The following is a 20475-nucleotide window of genomic DNA, read 5'->3' as shown; positions in this document are numbered from 1 at the left end:
AGCACTTCAGCAGCCCTGCCAATCACCATGGGCCACAAGCGTGCCTGCGGTGCCCTGTTGGTCTGAGTGTCTCCCAGTGTCTCCCGCTGTCTCACTTTGACCCGTGGAAGCAGGATGCAAAAGACATTGAGTTATTGTATGGTGTTATTCATCCAAAACCCTTTGTTCCAGCAGAAAGACCGAGTCTCTCAGCAAGGGCCCACACAAGACTTCTAGTGATCATATAGTGGTTAGAGCTACTGCCTTTGGACTTGAAGGTCACCGGTTCAAACCTCACCTCTGGCTGTAGTACTCTTGAGCAAGGTACTTACCCTAAATTGCTCCAGTAAAATTACCCTGCTGTATAAATGGGTAAATAATTGTAACCTCAACACTTTAAGTTGCTTTGGAGAAAAGCATCAGCTAAATGCAAGTGTAGTCTCAAAGAGAGACTGCTTAAAAAAGGGATGGTAATAAAACCATTTAATGAAGTGTGCTTAAAATATGTGTAACCTAATGGACAAAGCAGGTATAGTGCCTGCTTTTGATTAGCGGCTCCGTCTATTTCAGTCTAGATTAGAATTAGAAAAGAAAATCCATTAAAGTTTAGAATGGAGGGTGGGTGGTTAGATGTCTGCGAGGAATATTTTAAGAGGGATCCGACGCATGTACAACAATTGCACAGGACGCGAAGGGGAAGTGGGTAGTCATGTCACTCAAAAGTCAGCATGACATCGAGTGAGTCTGGTTGCAAAAGAGAGCACTTTGAAAGAGGCGCTGGCCTCTATTTGGTTCGAGAGAGCATGACCGATTCGGATATCCCGCTTCTCAGCAAAAGGCACGTCACTCACGTAGGACTAGCTCTGCCCAGGAAAGGCAGTGCAGGAATTTACCATGCCAAGTTGCGAGAAATGGATCTTAAACACGACTTGCGTCGCTGCGAAAGCCCGGCGGAGTCAGTCATGCGGCCGGCAGTTATTCCCGCCTTTCTGCTGACCACCGATACGCCGGAAAGTGTTCACATGGAAACCAGAAACCAGAGAGTAGGTACGCTAAAAGGGCTGTTGAACGAGTTACAGAAATGCATTCCGTTTCTGCTGAAGAACCACTAACTGGCTGAACATTTTGATCCAACAGATGTAGACTAAAGCTGGAAAAAAGTGTCGCAAACTCGACTCCTCTCCTGCAATCCAGTGAAACGACACACTTGCGTAAGTACAGAACTTCATTCCAGTTAATTTTATTTGTGATTTGATTGTTAGAATAACTTAAGCCCAGTTATGCAGCCTTGCAAAAAACATTGCATCAAGGACATGGAAAATGAATACATTTGTATATTTGTACTTATGTTACAATTTCAAAAAGTTCTGTGTAAAATGACTCACAAACTGCATTTAGTGTAATCCGTCCATATAGCAACCGAGAAAAACAAGCACATTCTCTACATCTTGAATAAAGTGCCATAAAATATGATAAAATAAAATTTCATCTTAACTTACTGACAAAGAATACATCTAAAGTTAAGTTTATTCAAAAATGTTTTAAAATGTTTTTATTCGGTTGGGTTTGTATTTAAGCACATGAATTTGATCTGATTCTGCATCACTTTTCCTTATCTACAGTCACTGAAACATAGATATTAAACATTTATTTTACGTTTTTCCTTGCAACATTCAAAGCCGTAAATTCATATGGCTACACTGTTAAAAATGCGCTATGTACAATATTTGTATTCAACAAGATATTTTAGCATACTCATAGCAATCTCATGTTGTAATTTACATTTTCACAAATACATATTCATGGAAATATTTAAATCCCAAATTCACAAAGAATATAAAAAGTGAAACAAAATCAACATCGTGGTTAATTTCGGAGGGGGGGGAAGAAAAATGTCAATGAATCTATCAATATTGTCCACAAATGTCTTACAAAACAATTTTTTTTTTTTTTTAGAATAAAAATATTTTTGAACCACGGGCCCGGAGCTCCATGGGGACTATAAAACTGACACCGTTTAAAGAACACCAAGTCAGAGATCACTTCTCTATGCGAAACTCTTTAGAAAAACGGTCTAAAAAAATGTTCGGCCGTACAAACACGTAACTAAACGTTTCTTCACGGGAAACACCGCTTTGCAGGTTGAACGAACGGAATTCCGTGGCTATCGGAACAGGGGCCCTCCGGAGTGCAGGGCTTTGCCAGGCTACACTGACATCACAATAAATAAGATTTATGACACGTACTGGATGCATCCTCACGCAGCACATGTGCTAATGCCCTCGCTGGTCAGAAACGGATCACCCCATGAGCAGATGATTCGTTTTCAGTCCCGTTGAAGCGTTCTTGCACTTTGTGCTTTGCCTATTTATGACCCCACCCCCCAAAACTACTGTGCTTCTATTGCTCTGTACAGGCCCCATGCAAGCAAACTCCCTGTACTCTAAGTGGAAAAATTCAGCTGTGCCTTGTACACCTTGTAGGGCGTTCATACGTCATGGAATAGTTAAGCTATACAAAAGTAAGTGTGTGTGTGTGTGTGTGTGAGTGTGAGTGTGTGAGAGAGAGAGAGAGAGAGAGAGAGAGAGAGAGAGCACGCCAGATTGGAATACACACACACTATTCATGTTCCTTTGGCACAGTACTTTGGAAACCCCTGCAGATTTCATACATCTAAACTTGAGGCAGGGAAGGGTTAGGTACTGAGCTGTACTTAGAAAACAGGCAGGAAACACTGAGCACCTTTTTACCATCTACTGACAGTAAAGACTAGTTCCAACGTGGAGATTGTAGGTTTCATTTTTAAGGCAAACAAATGCGATTTCAATTCGATATTTACACGCGTTGGTGATCGTTACGTTAACGGAAATACGTCGAGTATATTTACAGAGCCTTGAGCGTTTTCTGACGTGGACCCAGCAAGACCGAAAGGTGGAGGCTAAAGTAGTGAACTGAACGACGGCTTTAAAAAAAAAAAAAAAAAAAAAAAAAAAAAAATTCAGATTTTAAAATCTCTTTCCTTTGTATCTTTACAAACTTGGAATCACCAAACCAGAAAGTTTTGAGTGCAAAACGTGCCAGGGTGGTCAGCAGGCGGCGCTATAGCTGCGACACTTTCCTCGGCAGAGGTCTGGGCCGGGGGGCCTGCTCGCCTCGCCGGGGCTCCGAGTCCAGCCTGCCAGCACGTAGCTGGCTGGGTTTGGGTGGGAGGGCAGGGGGGTCTGTGCCGGGGGGGATGGACAGGCTGTGGGGCAGGGGGACGAGGCGACGCGGGTTGGTGCGCTCGTACACGCTGTAGGGCGGCGGGGTCTTGTTCTCCCTGCGCAGGAGTTCGTCCGAGCCGCTGGACACAGAGCTGGTGAGTGCGGTCGGGTCGCCGGGGGGAGGGGCTTCCAGGCCTGAGGCGTCCGACACGCTACAGCGGCTGAGCGATGAGATGCCGCTGCTGTAGCTGCCCGACAGAACTGGAGAGTTGGACACCAGCCCACCTGACTGGCACTCAGTTGGGGAGGGCGTGAAGGGGGGCACAGAGCTCTGTGGGAGATGGGCACCAACGTTAGACAATTAAACTCTATCGAAAGAGTGCAAGGGCGGCACGGCGGTGCAGCAGGTAGCACCGTTGCGTCACAATCCAGCTCTGTCTGTGTGGAGTTTGCATGTCCTCCCTGTGTCTATGTGGGCTTCCCCCAGGTGCTCTGGTTTCCTTCCACAGTCCAAAGACATTGCAAGCCAGATGAGCCAGTGATGGTAAATTGGAGGTAGTGTGTAAATGGGTGTGTGCGCACGCACGTGTGGCTACTCTGTGAAACAGTAACCCCCAAACCCCAGCCTTACACTTGCACTCAGTGATTCTGGGATAGGCTCCAGACTACTGTGACCCTAAGCTGGACAAGCAGTTAACAAAAGTAAGTGGAAAAACAGTGCGGATGAGAGCGGAAGCCAATGGCAGCAGCGGGAGGGGAAGCTCAGAGAAGGGAGCGGGGGTGGAGGTGGAGGAGTAGGGGGCAGTAAAGTTACCAGTAGAGGAACGGTATTAGTGAGTGATTCATAGCAGCAGGGGGTTGGGTTAGAGTTACGGTTACAGAGAACTCCGCAGCACAGATTTAAGGGAACTGCAGTCATTACTACGTCATTCTCTTCTGTAATCGCGTGCTTAATGAACACCACACTTGGCTTTCTTTTAAATAATCCACCTAAACGGAGGCTGAAAACAAAAATTAATTTTGCTTTGCCGAATATGAAGATGTTTGAGTAAATACATAAATAAGGGATTGTCATCTGTCAGCGGTTCCGACCGATTCCCACAGAACAATTTAATCGGTTTTGAAACGATCAGGACGGACGCAGAAACGGTAAGTGTGCTTACAGCGGTCCTCTTTCCTTTGCTAAGTCCATCATTCCTGCCAAGCAGACTCTCACCCCAGACATGTTTGTGTGGGCCCAGGGTAGCCAGTGTGGATCCTTGCGCTAAGAGCACAGCGTAAAGGGAATGTCTGTTTTTCAGCAACAGTTAGGGGTTTTTTTTTTTTTTCCCCCAAGGTGGTCGAAGAGCTGCCTACCCCGCGGTCCCGGCCCACTGACCGCACACTGTGCGCCTGGAACACAAACAGCCAATTACGGGAGGGCTTCGCAACATCTGATCGGGGCCGTGGAGAAAGACAGAGAGCATCCCGCAGGGCAGGCTTCTGGGAACGCGCCGCAGACAGAGCTGCGAGCGCAGCGCACGCAAGGTCACGGTAACCCCGCCGAGCCGCCAGGATGCGACTCGCATTAGGAAACGTGCGTCCGCGTGGACTTGTCTCGCTGAAGAACACGCCGGTTGTGCCGAGGGCCGTTTGCGCGACTCGAGAGAATTAACACGGTGCTGCCGGTGCAGTCGGTTTAGTCTGGTGGAGAGCAGTTAAGCAGATTTAGTGAGCCCTCCGGTGTGCCGCGCCGCATGTGCCTCATTAGCGGCGTGACGCGAGAGACGGGAGCCGCGGGGAGAATCACTTTGCACCGCAGGGCACAGGTGACAAGGAGGTCCGATAACAGGGCTCGCGACGGGATTCGACACTGGCTGGTGACGGGGTCTCAGCGTTGCTGAAACGAGACCGGGTCGGAAATCGTTACGTTGGCCCTAAAGCGGCGCTCGTCGTGCCGCTCATTAGCATGCTCTACCCCGCGCTTCCTACAGGGAATTTTCAAAGGCCGCTGTTTACCGAGGGCAGCGCGGGTCGGCGTAATGCGCGCTTACGACAAATTTAACTCGGCGCGACGAGTCAGAAAGGCTTCTTTTCCTCCTGCGCCAGCAACGGGCAGCGGTTCAAAAATCAAACGCTCGTTACTTCTGCGCGTTCCGTTGCTTGATTACTTTGCAAGGCAGTGCTGTATTTTTGAAGCTCGTCTGTAATTACTTTGTGTAAAATTTGCTCCGTCTTGTGCCCGTTCCTGTGAAGTTCCAGGAGGCCATATGAGCCATATGTGTTCCTTCCCAAAAAGCTCGGCCTCCTGGGCGCCGCACTTGGCTGCCGGCACTGAAGACGGGGGCCCAGCTGTGGAAGGGGGAGCCCCGGAAGGCTCGGGATGGGGGACGGCTGTCAGTAGCGGGACTGGGTCACGACCCACATGTAGGTCAGCCTCCTGGAGGTGAGCTGACAGGCCTTGGTACCTCCACTCACCGTTTATAGCATGTGCAATGAGCGAGAGCTGCGGGAAGCCGTTCAGGAGGAGGAAGGAGGTCACGGCGAAGAGTACAAACCTTTTGGGGAGACCTAGGCGTGGGCACTGGGGAGAGTGACCTCAGGTTCCTGGCTGGAGAACCTGTTCAGAGCAAAACCACAAACATGAACAATAACTAATGAAACATCATGGCATTAGATCCTCAGAAGGAGACTGGTGTATTGCTCATGTTGGGAAAATGCACCCTTAGCATCGGTTCATGCCCTAAACTTCGTCTTTCTTCTAAGGCAAGTTACTGTGCTGCACTCACAAGTAAAGATCTGGGTACGGTGGGGTGGGGTGGGGTGCATTTTGAAACATCTCCATCGCTCATAAACAAGGAGCGCCGGCTCATCATACGGAAGTAGAAGGCTGTGGGAGTTTGGTTGGGGGATAGACCAACTTCTCACTGCCCAGCTTACAGTCGACTTTTCTCTTGATTGGGGAATTAATGATGCCCGGAGGCAGTAAGAAAAAAAATAATAAAGGAAAAGACTGACTAAGAATGCTGATTTCACTTGGCAAACACTGGGATTAATGTTAAAAGCTAAAATAAAGGGAATAAAATGCCCGGAACTGCTTCTGGCTAAATGTTTTTATCTCCCAGCGCTTCGATCTGATTATTCTTAAAGTTCCACCTCTGGTCAATTAAGTTGACAACAAATTTAAAAAAAAAAAAAAAAAAAAGATTGCTTGAGAAACACTCGGTAATTCCCCGACTGTTTTAAAGGTGTAACAACGAGAGTAAGCGGTAAATCCATGAAGCGGAGACGCTACGGGTAACGAGTAGCGTTTTACAACATGCCGCCAACCAGACTGGAGACCTGGATGGGAGCCTGAGACGGCGCTCGACGTACAGGTGCGACGGGCACCAGGTGGAGCCTGTAGCGAAAACATCGTGCACGGATACAACGTGTCCAAGTAACGTGGGCGCACGTTGCAGCCGAAAGGAGCGCAGTCATTTCCGACCGGGCAATACCGATGCCTCGCGGTGCCCGAGCTGCGCGTGGAGGTGTAGGTTCGAATCCTTCCGTTCTTCCCCTGTTCGCAATCCAAAAACATTCGTGGAAAAAGGCAGCGGTCAACCATTTCCGTACCCTCTCTTACCAGGAAAACCATTCAACCGAATTCAACTCGGCGCAACGTACGCTGCCGACTCGACAGTGGCCTAGGAGGGGAAGGGGGTCAAAACTGCGTGCTAACTTCCATTGTGCTGCCTCAGCTCCAGCTACTGGGGTGGAATTCATCAATTCAACGTGAAAGATATAAATGGGAAAACGCGGCCCATTTCTGCAACGGAGAAAGAGCTCAGACAAACGCGTCTTTTGCCCTTGAAAGAGTTTGTCTAGACTGGTGAAAATACTACAGCGATTTGACTTTCAACTCCTACACGCTTAATTAACTCTTACATCAGTCTTTCCATTGTTACACGTCTGTAATCCTTTCACTTTCTGTACCATACATTCATTCGCAGAACAATGTTTTCCTCCGCATCAGGCCTACAGTTGAGGTGAATGATGTCCGCGATGCGGCGCTCAGCAACAGAGATACGTCCCAGGGAACTACGCCTCCGACTTCAAATACCACTCTGCGATGCGTCGTTTGTGGATGTTTTTGGAGGTCGTTTTGCACGTGCTGCAAATATTCTGCAAATATTCTTCCACGTTGTAGTTGCCAGCGTCTTCTTTTACGCTGTTGTGCGCTGTGGGGGAAACATCTCCACTGGCGAGATCTGCGGACTCGACAAGCTGGTAAAGAAATCAGACTGTGTCTTGGGTGTGACCCCAGAGGGGGCGTGGCAGGTTTAGCCGGGTCCTGCTCCCTGGTGAGCCTGCTGTTTGAGTCCTGCTTCGGGTGCCTTGCGATGGACTGGTGTCCTATCCTGGGTGTCCCCTCCCCCTCCAGCCTTACGCCCTGTGTTGCTGGGTTAGGTTCCGGTTTGCCATGACCCCACTTGGGACAAGTGGCTTCAGCCAATGTTTGTGTGACCCCAAGAGGCCAGGATGAGGGTGAGTTTGAGTCCATTATGGATAATGGCTCATAATCCTCCAAGAGGTGGTCGCCGTCAACTCCTTTAGTCACCGGATAGTTCGGTTGCGGTGCACAAAGGCTCTTTTGGCTGATCGCGAGGTGATGCGGAGGGGTGCGCTAGAAGGCACTGTGTTGGGGCAGCTCATGTCGTAGAGTACAGAGCCGCTGCCTTCCGGATTCCAAGAGCGCAGGTTCAAATACAACCTAAAATTCTGTCCCCAGGGAAAAGGTAAGGATAAACCACTTCCATACCCACCCTTACCACAAAAACTGAACTGCTCCGGTAAAGCTGGGTAGCTGCATAAATGTGAAAATAACTGTAGGTAACTTCAGAGTGTAAGATGCTTTGGAGAAAAGCAACAGGAATGTGGTTCTAGTACATTTGTTAAGGTTGATTGCCATTTTTTTTTCCAGTTATTTGGTCATTTATTGTATTGTCAATATAATTGAACTTTGATATGTTTACATTTATTCGTTTAGCTGATGCTTTTCTGCAAAGCAACTCACGGGGTTGAGGTTACAATTATTTACACATTTATACAGCTGGGTAATGTTGCTGGAGTAATTCAGGGTAAGTACCTTGCTCAAGGGCACTACAGCCGGAGGGGGCAATCGAACCTGCGACCTTTGGATCCAAAGGCAGCAGCTCTAACCGCTCCGCTACCGGCTGCCCCCGTGACGTGCGTCATGTGGAGCTCCTGTGTGTGACTTTCCCTGCAGGGATTAATAAAGTGTCCTGTCCTCTTCCGTCCTAATGCAGCTTCAGACAACGCAACGGCGTCATCAGGGTCATCTTAAAGAGGAACTCAACTCGCAGCCCAAACTGGTTATTACGAATGCTTCCGTAGGCCGTGCATCTACTCCAAAATTTCCAACGAACAGAAGTTACAGAAACTAAACATCACTTCTTCAACTCGTAATCCCTGGAGCGCAGGGCAGACGCTGCATACGAAGAACTTCTCACAGTGACTGCGATCCACCTCCACGACGAAATCCTCACGTAAACGCAATGTGTCCGTGGTTTTCTTTTTCTCCGAAATGATGCCGCATTTCTGAAGTCGCGTCTTTCTTCAAAACTCCAATGTAGAGCAGATCAAAGAGCAAGGTTCGGAATGTGCTTTCCGAGCGACGCCGGAATTCTAAGCTACTTTTTTTGTCGTTTATTTGACGTCTGTCCGTGAATACTGCCCTAAAATATAAACGCAACCCTTCAACTGAGCATCTTTACTCACTGCGTGTTGTGGAACACAGCAATCGGTTTAAAAGCAGAATGATCAAAGCGAGATTCTTCCTTATTTTGGCACAAATGTAATCCGGAGTTGTCCTAATTATCATCAAGACTGAGATGAAAATTGAACTGGGCCACTGAGCCCTTTCCTCTCTCAAAAAATAAAGCCTCTGACAGTCAAATAACACCACTTCCAGCTGAGCTCTGAGCTGTATTTGTGTTTCTTCGGCTGGCCTAAGAAATTATTTTAAATGATAAATCATCCAAGGTTAATAGAGGTCTGAGTTGCCTGCAACACATTGCACCCCAGCATGGCTGCGTTATTATTTAAAATGAGATACTTTGACTCTGAAGTCCGGGCCCAAACACCGCTCGGCATCGGAGTGAAGCTGCGTCACGTCTGGTGCGTTCGGCGTACTTGGAAACTAAGGACCGCTTTGGAGCGGAGCACGTCCGTTTCCCAGGAAACCGTTTCCCCCGTGACGCTACATCCAATCGCTGTACATGTTGCCTGGAGAGCAGTCGCTCCTAAGAAACACAGTTGCCTGTTGAAGGGGGAAATAAGCAAATAAGCGCTCGGTTTTGGAGAGGACGCGGAGCTCCCGTACCTTTCTCTGGCGCCGAGAGATTGGGGTCACTCCGTGGCAATGCCGTCTCCCCCACGGGACGCGGGAGCACCTGCTGCTGAGACGAGAGGAAAAGGAATGAGACGCGTCCGCCGGCGTCACTAAATAACTTTCACGATCGGACTGCAACAGCCTAACGTGGGCTCAAGGAATCTGTGCGCTGCACTCTCGCGAACGCCACTGCAAATTCACTGGAATGCGGTCGCACACAAACGCAGGCACCTGTGCAGGGTCCAGGGGGTTGGGGTACATGGCGCTGCAGGGTCTGTCCCGGGGCGAGAGGCAGGCGTTCTCCCTCGAATGCTTGTGTTTGTCAGACAGCAGAGGCGAACCTGATGGTGGGGGCGAGAGTTACCATGGTGACGTGTAATGCAGGACCTCTGCTCGTCAGCCCAGAATCAAGAATATACAGACCTCCACCTACCAGCCCAGAACTCACGCCTCCACGTTCCACGTGCTGCACATTTACACGCCGCCCATCGGAGAGAAAACCCAGCAGAACAGAGCACCGTAAGCAGCCCCCCACCCCCCACCGCAGCCAGCTGGACTGGATTCGATTGCTCCGATTAGTGGAGAATGGCTCCGGGATGGATTTCACGCAGGCAATTTAGGAATTAGTTTCCACTTATTTTACAAACACTTTATAGCCTTACAGCACTTTACGGTGGCCCCTCGATTATAGGGATCTGCCAAAGGAAGAGCGTGTGCCGCCATAAACGTCTTCATATATTTTCTTTTATGATCAGCGATCGGAGGTGGCGTCGGACTACAGTGCAGCGTGCTCACTGGATGCTGACCTCTGGCGCTGGATGGGGCAGAGCTGGTCACATTGGGAGAGGCAGAATGATTGGAGCTGAGGCTTGAGGTAGACGGGCTCGGCTGCAGATTTAAAAAAAAAAAAAAAAAAAAAACCTCTGGGAAATGCTTATTGTTCATCATTTTCAACCTTTACATTCATTCTAAATTATTAGCTTAAAAATTATTTATATCGTATCACAATTCACATTCACAGCAAATGAGCTGTGGAAGTGGTTTCCGGTGCTACCTGCATGTTGAAGACCTCGTCCGAGCTCTCCGACTGGCCCGTGATGTTGCTCACTTCGTTGGAGGCTTGGGATGACAGCGAGGAGGACGAGTACCGGTTGATGGCCGGGTAACTGAGCGGACTGGCAGCACAGCAAAGAACGGAGTGAAGTTAAATATGGAATTTTGAAAACGAAGGTTGCACTAAGGCTAAAAATTTGGTGGCAATATTTTCTTCCTGTCAAATTGTAGGACTTTGTGTCCAGGTTCAGAAGATACAAGAGAAAACAAGGCGACTCTGGTAACAAAACACTCAAGCGCTGCCAGGTCAGCGTCGATTCTTGAAAGCCACATAAATAGAGCACTTTCAGGATGTTTTGTCCCAGCATTGCGTCCTCAGGGTTGAGAGGGGTGTCTATCCATCTGCTCCACTGTCATTGTGATTGAGTCCATCCATCTGCTTGCTGGTTATCCACTTCTGGTTTTTCCTACAACTTTTCCAAGCATTATAAGCCCCAAGTTTTCCTGCTAAGGTCCATCTGCTTGTTTTTCTGGCTGTATGTGGTGTGTATAAATGTCCTTCAACACAGACCATGTTTTTCCTATCCTACTTCTTCAATGTCCAGCTTTTACACCCATACATTACAGAAAATACCATTGTTTGAACAATCCTAATCTTCATTCTTTTGGCTATGTCAGCACATCGGAGGACCTTTTCCGGATCTTTCACTGCGCTACTGCCAAGGTGTAATGGCTAGATTCCTTGCTGTTGATTATTGACCCTAAGGGTTAGAAGCTGTCAGCTACTTTCATATCTTCACCATGACCTCAAATTTCTCTTGTTGTTCAGCCTCCTCTGAATTGGACTTGCATATCAGGCAGTTCCATGATAATTTGCACAGTGATGCCTCTTTCCTTTGGGACTGGAGTCAAACCACATCCCTGAGCCTTCTTCCCATGGTCAGACAACAGTGGTGAAACCTTTACGCGAGGTGGAATCGCAGCTGGAGATGGTATTAGAGAGAATACGCTCACCTGCGTCTCGCCACCACCCGCACACCATCGGGGCTGATGAGGTTGGGCACCGAGTTCCTGCAGGTCCGTGGGCTTCCGTTGGCAAAGGGCATGTAGGCCGGGCACTCCTGATGAAAAAGGCAGGAAGACTGGGAGAATACCTCTAGCACCAGCAGCTCCTCAAACTCTGCTCATTTATATTTCAATCCATTTCTTTAACAGATCCGGGGACAGAGACTCACTTGTATCCCCAGACTTGACTTCATCAGATGAAACTGATCCACCAGCTTCTTATGCAACGGCCGCATGTCTTGCGGCACAAACTTCTCGTGAACGGCCAGGCCGAATTCCAGGATATGGGCCTGTGAAAGACACCTTACTAGTGCTGCACCCTGGGGTAGGAAACCTGGAATTCTCACAGCGTCCAGTTCACTATTACACACACACACACACACACACACACACACACACACACACACACACATTTTCAGAACCAGTTGTCCCATACGGGGTCGCGGGGGAGCCGGAGCCTACCCAGCAACTCAGGGTGTGAGGCCGGAGGGGGAGGGGACACACCCAGGATGGGACGCCAGTCCATCGCAAGGCACCCCCAGCGGGACTCAAACCCCAGACCCACCGGAGAGCAGGACCTGGGCAAATTCATTGCAACCCCGCACCCCCCTTACACACACATACTCATTTTCTAATCACGTTTACGCTGTCTGCGGTACAGTAAATGCAGAAGAGTTCTGAAGGTGGGGCTTAAAATAACCCTTAAAGTCCCTCGGGTAAAGGCTAGAACCTGTGCTGTAGCGCGCAGCTCCTTGATGCTCACCTGCTCAAACATGAGCTCCCGCAGTCGGCCGATCTTGTCGCAGTCCTCGGGGTGACTAGCCACGTATTCCTTTGCGAAGAAGGCCTGCGGGAGAAGGGAAGCACCGTCTCGCTGTGCGACCGAATCACGCTCCCGTGTCACAGCTGTTCGGTGACAACAGCGAGCGCCCTGTTCCTGCAAACGGGTCTGAAATATTCATAAACCCAGGGTCACGCGAGGACACGGAAAGCTACAGGCTTCCGATACTTTTTGGCTCAAGTGCTCAGTGCCGTCTTGCCGTTTCCTCTCCTTTTCCGCAAATCTCCGCTTCCCATAACGACCGCTTCCCTGGTGACACCGCATCGATGGGAACGAAGTAAACGACCGCGCTCATCTTGGAAAAGCGTCCCGTCCACCCGATCGAAACACAGACGAAGTTTGGCAGCAGCGCGTTTCCGTTTATTATTTCTTGTACGGGTTTTAATCGCAGCGCTTTGCCCTTCGTGTTTCTGGTCACTCGCAACACCACAGCAAGCAGACTGGTTACAATGCAAAGAAAGACACTACGAGGCAGAGCGAAACGATCGCTGTAATGTCATTGCGCAGCTGATCGCCCCCAATGGCGCCGAACAAATACTTAGATGTCGCACGAGAAAGGTGTAAAAAGGCGGCTGAGGAAAAGCATTATTGCGATGAAGACGCGGTGTTTATCGGCGAGGGGTCTTACTACTTTTCCCCACAGAGGTTCCACGGGAATTAATCGGTAATAATCATTTTTCTCCTCGTGAATGGCAGGAATTCCAAAATTGAGAGTTTTTTTAAAAGGAAATCGGGATGTGAGTAAATTGATTATTCAAAGCAACTCGGGTCCCCTAAGAACCGAGCCTTTGTTGGATTTGGAAAAAGCAGCAAAACCCTTAGTGTCGAATAAAGCGGCAGATAAGTAGAAAACTGCAGAGGAGAATAACAAGATTTCTCTAATAAAAGAAAAGAAGAGTCGGTCTCTCCCTTGGGGACAAAGGGAAATTGCAAGTATAAATCTGAAAGTTAGTCCTCTGTCTGCTTCCCTCATTGCGGTGCAATGGGCATTAACGCCATTTACGTTATCAGATATCGAACCGTAATTGACTTACGCCTTTCTTGTAATGCTTTCGACTGACAATTGTCAGAATCGCTGCGGAATAAATGATATTTCGGAGTCAATTCCTGCTGGTACGGAATAGGAGCCAACACATGGGTTGTAACGTTGCCTCCTGCATAAACCGCTACCCAGCAGGCCTCTAACCAGCCAGCTGATGGCGGCAATCCCCGTTATCTGGGAACGGGCATGGAGCTGGGGGCCGGGAGCGGCGGGCGCACGTCTCCATACAGACGTGTTCCGAGCCCACCCGACGCGCCCCGGGGCCACGTGACCACAGAAGCCCCGAAGTCGAAGCGCGTTCAGCTGCGTCCCAAAGTTACGGGCATCGCACCGTGCCCGCCGCGAAGACGGCTTTTGTCGGATATAGCGAAAGGGCACGAACAGGGGCCGGGAGGGGTTCGGGTGGGACTTACCTCCTGGTAGCGGGCAAGCCCCCCGTTGACAGCAGCATCGATGACTCCATTCAGGCACATGGTGAGGGGGTTGATGTTGTGCATTTGCCGGGCCTGGCACTGCGCGATCAGGCTGCGCAGCTGCAGGTTTTTGTTCTCCAGAACCTCGATGGCGTTCTCCAGAGGGCTCACCTCCATCTGGGAGGGAGGAACGGCACACGGAGGCAAAAATGCACTTCTCATCTAACTCGTGCGTGCTTTTCGGAAGCGTTCCGCCGGGTATTTGCAGGGCCTTCGAAACGAAATGAAACGACCCGGGGAGAAAGCGATGCATCGGCAGCGATAGAAACCGCAGCTTACTGGAGATGCGGTGCGCGTACTGCATCGGCAAGGGGGTCGGCAGACCGTCACCTTCGGCATCGCAGACAAAGCGGTCCGAGACCGTTACCCGTTCGCAGGGGTCCCAAAGAGCGTCCCAGGACTTGTTGCGTAAGCGCGACAGAAGGCGCTCTAATGTAACGGCTGGGGCTACAGGTGGCGTATTTAATGAGCTGAGCTTGTTCCCAGGAAACGAACAAATGCAAACCCTGTGCTGCTGAAGTTATACCCTGGAGAGAGGAAGTCAACCTTTACCGCTCCGCTAAAAAGTCCAGTAACACAAATGTAGAAAAGAAAAGCAAACGCAAAAAAAAAAAAAAAAAAAAAAAAAAAAAAAAGCGTAAACTGGAATTTGCATATTTCCGAAATAGACGACGCTGACGTTAATGGCAAAAAATAACAATTAAAAACTCACAACTTCGCGTTTCTCCACTTCAAACCAGCGGGAAATGCCTGGCAGACTTTGTACCAGCGTCAGCGTGGTCCGCTCCACCCACAGGCTCTGCAGACACACACACACACACACACACACACACACACACACACACACACACACACACACACACACAGAGACATAAAGATTTATGCATTAATTTGCACACATATAAAACTGTAAAGATCTGAACCCACTGCCCTGCCCGCCCCCCCGAAAACAAACAGTAAACCTCTTCACGGTCTCTCTAATGCTGATTTAACAGCAGTGGGCACACACTGTAATGTTTACATAAAAAGGATGTACGGCGAAGGAATAAATTACTGAGAGGACGACGCATTACTGTATTGCGTCGCCTTTTTCAAAGCGCGGGAGTCTCGGGACGCAAGAGGTCATTCCGTTATTGCAGGATTACGCCAAATTAAGAGCAATGCGTAAATCTGTTTGTACTGGCATAATGCGCATCAAGCATCGCTGCCTTTCAAACGAAATCCGCTGAAAAGCAACCTGCGCACGCGCAGCCCTTCAGGGGAGACCGTCCTTTTTCCGTTTTCCGTTTGAGATCGGATACCCGCCGAGAGCGGAGACAAATGACACGGCACACGGCACAGCCCTCCGGGAGAACTTCGCCTCGGATGCTCCCTTCTAGTCACAGCTCACCTGGGCTCACCCGAGCCCCGGGTGGCGTCGGAGAGCCGACACGGGCCCGTACCTTGAACTCGTTCTCCTTGTCCTTGGTGCCCTTGTGGAAGGGCCGGTCGTAACGGAACCTCCAGATGTGGTTGACCTTGTAGAAGCTCTTGATGCTGTCGGGCACCCCGTCCCTCTGCAGCACATCCTGAGCCTCGGGGACCGGGCTCACGGCGTAGATCTGCAAGTCTACATCAGTTCCGGTCAAGGCCAAAAAAAAAAAAAAAAAAAAAACTCCGACAACAGTTCAGCCTGCATTTCTGTATTTTTTTTTTTTGATGACTACACATTTTTCGTGCCATATGCTGTCAAAGCTTACGTGATAAAGCGTGCGTAAATGTCTACCTTGCTACTTGGGCCGATTTTGCCGTTATCGGTGAGCGAACGTAAAGATTTTGAGCCGCATCCTCCCTCTGCGCTGCGCAGGTGGACGATAACTACAACGGCGCTTGGAAACATTTTGCAAATAATGACTGCGATTGAAAAGAGAGAAAAAAAAAAAAAAAAGGAACGCCTTGGGTCTATACACCACAAAAAAGCATCTAGAACGAGTGGCTCCTTTCACGCGTTAATGAGGTCATTAATTAAGTTGACGCTGCAATTTGTCTTCCGGCAGCTCAAAATCAAATACTTACGGGCACGAATACGCAACGTCTCAGTTCGTATTGGACGGAGGAGGAAAGGCCTCCGCCGCTTGTCCTGGGTGCTGAAACTCAGCCGCCGGCGCGCGTCCCTCTGCCATCGGCTGTGCGGCAGCGGTGCCCGATGGCGCAGCTGCCCGCGCTCCCACGCGCGTCAGCTCTGTTCGGTTCGCCGGGCCAGACTGTGCCAAAACGGATGCGCCACGCAGATCCGCACGCTGAGTGCAGCAGGGGCCCACGCTGGCACGCTTTGGACAAGGACGGAGATGCGGAGCACCTGCGCTCCGCAATAAGTCCTGTCCGTTCCAATCCACCGAGGACAAACTGACAAGCGTCTCAGGTCAGCTCCTCAAACGGGTCTTACCCTCTCACCCTCTACCCTTCGTTCGTATCGGGGTCGCCAGCTTAAATGGCGGCTGCACCTTTACGCAGCTAACCGGACGCGGCCGCATGCGGTTCCGTGAAGCCGCAAAGAATGACATCGCCGCTCTACTGGGAAAATGTCACACGAATAAATCACCGCAGCCTCAGATCACAGCAACTGGCTTCAGTTCCGTCCAGCCCGAACCCTATCGGAAGATGTTGTCAGGTTAAGTCCAGCGCCCTGCGGTTGAACTCGGTGGCATCGTGGCACAGCGGATAGTGCTGGTGCCTCCCGGTGCCCGGGCTGAGCGAGCGGATGTGGGTTCAACCCCCTCTCAGGCTGTGTAGAGTGTGCATGTTCTCCCTGTGTTCACATGGATTCGTTCTGGGTGCTCTGGTCATCTGTCTCTGTCCCCTACCAGCCCCCCAAAGATGTGTGTTTCAGGTGACTCTAAATTATCCTGTGTGTGTGTGTGTGTGTGTTGGAGCGCTCGAGAAACTTCTCAAAGACGTGCCGCAACAAATTTTCCTGACATCGTCTTCAAGGCAGCAGCCGTAGCCTTTTTCACCTCTTCATCACATCATTAACCGCAGTACTCGGTGTCCCAGACCCAACGTCATCGTTCGCTCTCGATTCAGCAATCAAGAGGTCTGCCGACCGCTTTTTTCGCGAGCTTCGCACAAAAAGCGCACGCGTCTCTCGTCACGCGGCCCAAGGAACGTCGGTCTCGGCCGACGCGGCAAAAGAAGGGCTAAAATAATGGCCGCGACAGCTCAAGGAGCGGAGAGAAACGGACCCTTCAGCTGCACAGTTGCGACGAGGACAAACGCAGAGCACATTTGCGTAGTCGGGGACACCGCCGCCAGGAGGATACACTGGGCCTCCGCCTGGGAGATGGTCTCGTCGGGGAGGTTGACGTGCTGCATGGCGATGGCGTGCGGAAACTCGTTCAGCATGCGCTGCTGGAAGGCCTCTAACCGCTCGTAGTCGTGGCCGCGGCACACAAACTCCTTGTTCTGCGGGAGGTCGGAGGCGGGGCCGGCGATCAGAAGAAGGCGAACGTAAAGCGAATCTGGCTCGCGTCCTTTCTCTGCGCCGTACAATTTGACAGTAACAACTGCGAGGCTATTGTAAGAAAATTACAAACAATCACCGTGATAAAATTATCCTCATAGGAGCTATAAATGAATCCAGACCTCACCAGCGATATATCCTACTATGGGGGGAATAAGGCATGTTTGCAGTCTGCATACACTTCACACAATCCTACCCATTATGACATGTGGAAAGAGCACAAAAATCAGTTTGTGGCGCCACCTAGTGGAAGTTGTCGTCTTTACTTTGGCGCCGCATGCGTCTCGGCTGGATGCGCGTCACTTTCACGCACCGCAAAGACCTCCTTGCGGGAGAATCGAATCGATTTCACTTGAATGACCGGTCATGAGGATTCGCGGAAGAAGGCCGGACACCTACTCTCAGGAAGAAGGGGAACTTCTTGCCGTAGAAGCCGACCCTGAAGAACTCGGGCTCCAAACGCTGCTGCTCCATGATTTTGTCGTAGAGCGAAGCCTCCGTCATCTACGTAACACGAGAGGACGGGGTGCGATCCTAAATTCAAGGCGTTCTCGCAGACTTTTAACAAATAAGGAGCGAGGCGAGGAGAAATGGCTCACTCTCATCTTGCTCAGGTTCCTGTAGTCGTAGTAGGCCTCGTATTGGTCTGCCAGCTCTCTGCACAGAATGATGCCGTTCTCCCAGCACTGAAAATAACACGGATCAAGACATATTCAAACAATCTGTTACAACCCCCACAAACTAAACTGCTACACGCAGCTTTTAGCACTATCATCATCGTCATCATCCCTCGCAGAGAGGAATTACAGTTCTCCCTGCTGGCATTTTATACCCCGGAGATATTTTCGCACATTTTTTTCCGCAGAGTGCAGTACGGTACAGTACAGCTGCTCTACCACTGGGTGGCAGTGGATGACAAAGAATCCATCAGAGTCTACGCCGCTCACAACAGACCTGTCCTTTCATTAAGGACATGGGACAATGTTCCACCCTACAGTTTTCAGCTCCGTTGGTGGTGTTCCTCACATATGGCTGTGAATATGTACCCAGTTATGGCATGGAGCAGAGAGGAGCAGAAAGAAACAGAGTGTCACTGAGGGCAGACAGTCATTCCAGTCCATTTAAAAGAACGTTATTTTTCTCCTGGCGAGGCCGACGACGCCTGGTCTCCTCCATGGGCCCACACCGGGGTCCGCCCAGCTCCCCACGGAACCTGCTCACCTTCCCACGGTCAAAGTTCTGAATGATGGTGAGGTGCAGGTACTCCTTGCGCTGCCACTCGCTCTGCATGGGGTAGCTGAGGAACTCGCGGAGCGGCCGCTCGGACCACTCCAGCAGCTCGTCGTACAGCAGCAGCGTGTAGGCAGCCTCTGGGGGTTGGGGAGGGGGGCGGCGGCAAACACAACACCGCGTCACTGCGGGAGACGAGCTACTCCGGTGCTCTTTGTCACGGACACACGGACGTGCCCATGCTCGCAGGGACACGCGTGCAAACGCGCTCGGCCTTTTACCTGTGTAGTTCTGCGCTTTCAGGTGAAGGTCATACAGCTTGTGGATGTAGCGGATGTACATCTCCTCCTTGTTCAGCTCCGTTTTATAGAAGTTCTGCAAACGTGAGGGGGGGTGGGGGGGGGGGGTGGATCGGGGAGGTGGCAAAACACACAAATGTAGAAACGCTGCTGGCGGGAGCAGAACATCAGAGAGGCTGGAGCGGTCCAGGGATACACACGCACACACGGAGGCGCGCAGGCAAGCACGACGTTCACGCATTCCGCGGGCTTGCTCGTCATGTGCTTTTCTACCGATGGTTGCGCTAGACAGAACGTGGATGATGCAACGGCCCGCCGCAGCGATCAGCATGTACCCGGCGGGCAGCGCTGGAGCACAGAAACCAGCTGTCGGCCAGAGGGGGGCGCTGTGGAGAGCATCTCTCAGACGGGCCCTCGGAGCCCGTCGCTGCTCATCAGGGGTCTCAGCGGACCGGGACACAATGAGAAAGAGTGCAAAGGAAGAGTTGCTGACCAGCAGGCTCACGGTGCAGCCTATCTTCTTCCCGTCCACCTCGCCCACCTTCATGCAGTCCCTGTGACGGACGGACGGACGGACGGACAGACAGAGAGACGGAGACACACACATACCCGAAGATTCCAGGTAAACCCACTGGGAGGAGTAGGGGACGTAGAGCATGACGGCAAGAATGTGCGCGTGACGCAAAGTGATAAAACGCCATGTTTGTGGACAGACGCGGAGTGTGTGTGTGTGTGTGTGGCACCTGTAGTCCAGCAGTCTTTCCATGAGGCGCGTGACCGTGGCAATAACAGACACGCCGCTTTCCCTCCACGTCTCCCGCTCGATCTTCTTCAGCAGGCTGAAACACACACACACACACACACACACACACACACACACACACACACACACACAGAGAGTCATGTCATCAGCGGCAGGGAGACACGCACTGAGACACAATCGCACGCAAGCGGGCACCTTGCCAAGCGTCTTACCTCGGGTACGGTCCAAACAGGGGAATTCTAGTCCCGGAAGCATCGACAGAATAAAGGCAGTTTAGTGTTTTAATAGCAACTGCACTCGCGCGTGAAGTACTGCGTTAGTGTGGTTAGCGCGAGATTAAAGGCGGGAGGAGAGCAAGACGGACGGCGGACAGTAACAACGGAGCGCTGATGAAATGCAACATCGCCGTTCGCGCCGAAAGGTGCGTGAGCGCGAAGCGAATGGCGCCGGGACTCACATGCTGTTGAAGAGCTCGCGGTACGTCTCGTCCCCCTTGCCCTCCGACATGAGGCCGTCGAGCTTGTCGATGAGCTTGGCCTCCACCTGGCGTGCGACAAACTCGCTCTGATGAGTTCGGGGGGGAAAGCCGAGAGGAGGAACGCGGTGCCCGTTGCTCCGACCCCCCCCCTCACGGCGCAGGTAACGAAATAATTAG

General features: G+C 50.9%; 1 protein-coding gene across 2 annotated transcripts in view; it reads right to left on the bottom strand.

Moving 5' to 3' along the window:
- Positions 1 to 1217: 1217 nt before the first annotated feature.
- dock4b (dedicator of cytokinesis 4b) overlaps positions 1218 to 20475 on the bottom strand; it is an 89508-nt gene continuing 70250 nt past the window's right edge. The window contains exons 32-52 of one of the 2 annotated variants that reach the window (XM_029246670.1): positions 20278 to 20363; positions 20033 to 20059; positions 19801 to 19896; positions 19551 to 19611; positions 19040 to 19133; positions 18750 to 18898; positions 18128 to 18214; positions 17928 to 18032; positions 17329 to 17470; positions 15472 to 15638; positions 14742 to 14828; positions 13970 to 14146; positions 12437 to 12520; positions 11844 to 11963; positions 11623 to 11729; positions 10610 to 10730; positions 10362 to 10443; positions 9787 to 9896; positions 9547 to 9619; positions 5720 to 5781; positions 1218 to 3513 (exon numbers count right to left, since the gene is read on the bottom strand). In XM_029246670.1, the coding sequence (XP_029102503.1) occupies positions 3079 to 3513; positions 5720 to 5781; positions 9547 to 9619; positions 9787 to 9896; positions 10362 to 10443; positions 10610 to 10730; positions 11623 to 11729; positions 11844 to 11963; positions 12437 to 12520; positions 13970 to 14146; positions 14742 to 14828; positions 15472 to 15638; positions 17329 to 17470; positions 17928 to 18032; positions 18128 to 18214; positions 18750 to 18898; positions 19040 to 19133; positions 19551 to 19611; positions 19801 to 19896; positions 20033 to 20059; positions 20278 to 20363 (2472 nt within the window). In that variant the 3' untranslated portion in view covers positions 1218 to 3078. The remainder of the gene's footprint in view (positions 3514 to 5719; positions 5782 to 9546; positions 9620 to 9786; positions 9897 to 10361; positions 10444 to 10609; positions 10731 to 11622; positions 11730 to 11843; positions 11964 to 12436; positions 12521 to 13969; positions 14147 to 14741; positions 14829 to 15471; positions 15639 to 17328; positions 17471 to 17927; positions 18033 to 18127; positions 18215 to 18749; positions 18899 to 19039; positions 19134 to 19550; positions 19612 to 19800; positions 19897 to 20032; positions 20060 to 20277; positions 20364 to 20475) is intronic. The other variant, XM_029246672.1, reaches the window with a different exon arrangement.

Source organism: Scleropages formosus, chromosome 2 (genome assembly GCF_900964775.1).
Source record: "Scleropages formosus chromosome 2, fSclFor1.1, whole genome shotgun sequence".
Taxonomy (NCBI): Eukaryota; Metazoa; Chordata; class Actinopteri; order Osteoglossiformes; family Osteoglossidae; genus Scleropages; species Scleropages formosus.
This window is presented reverse-complemented; position numbering and strand designations above follow the sequence as displayed.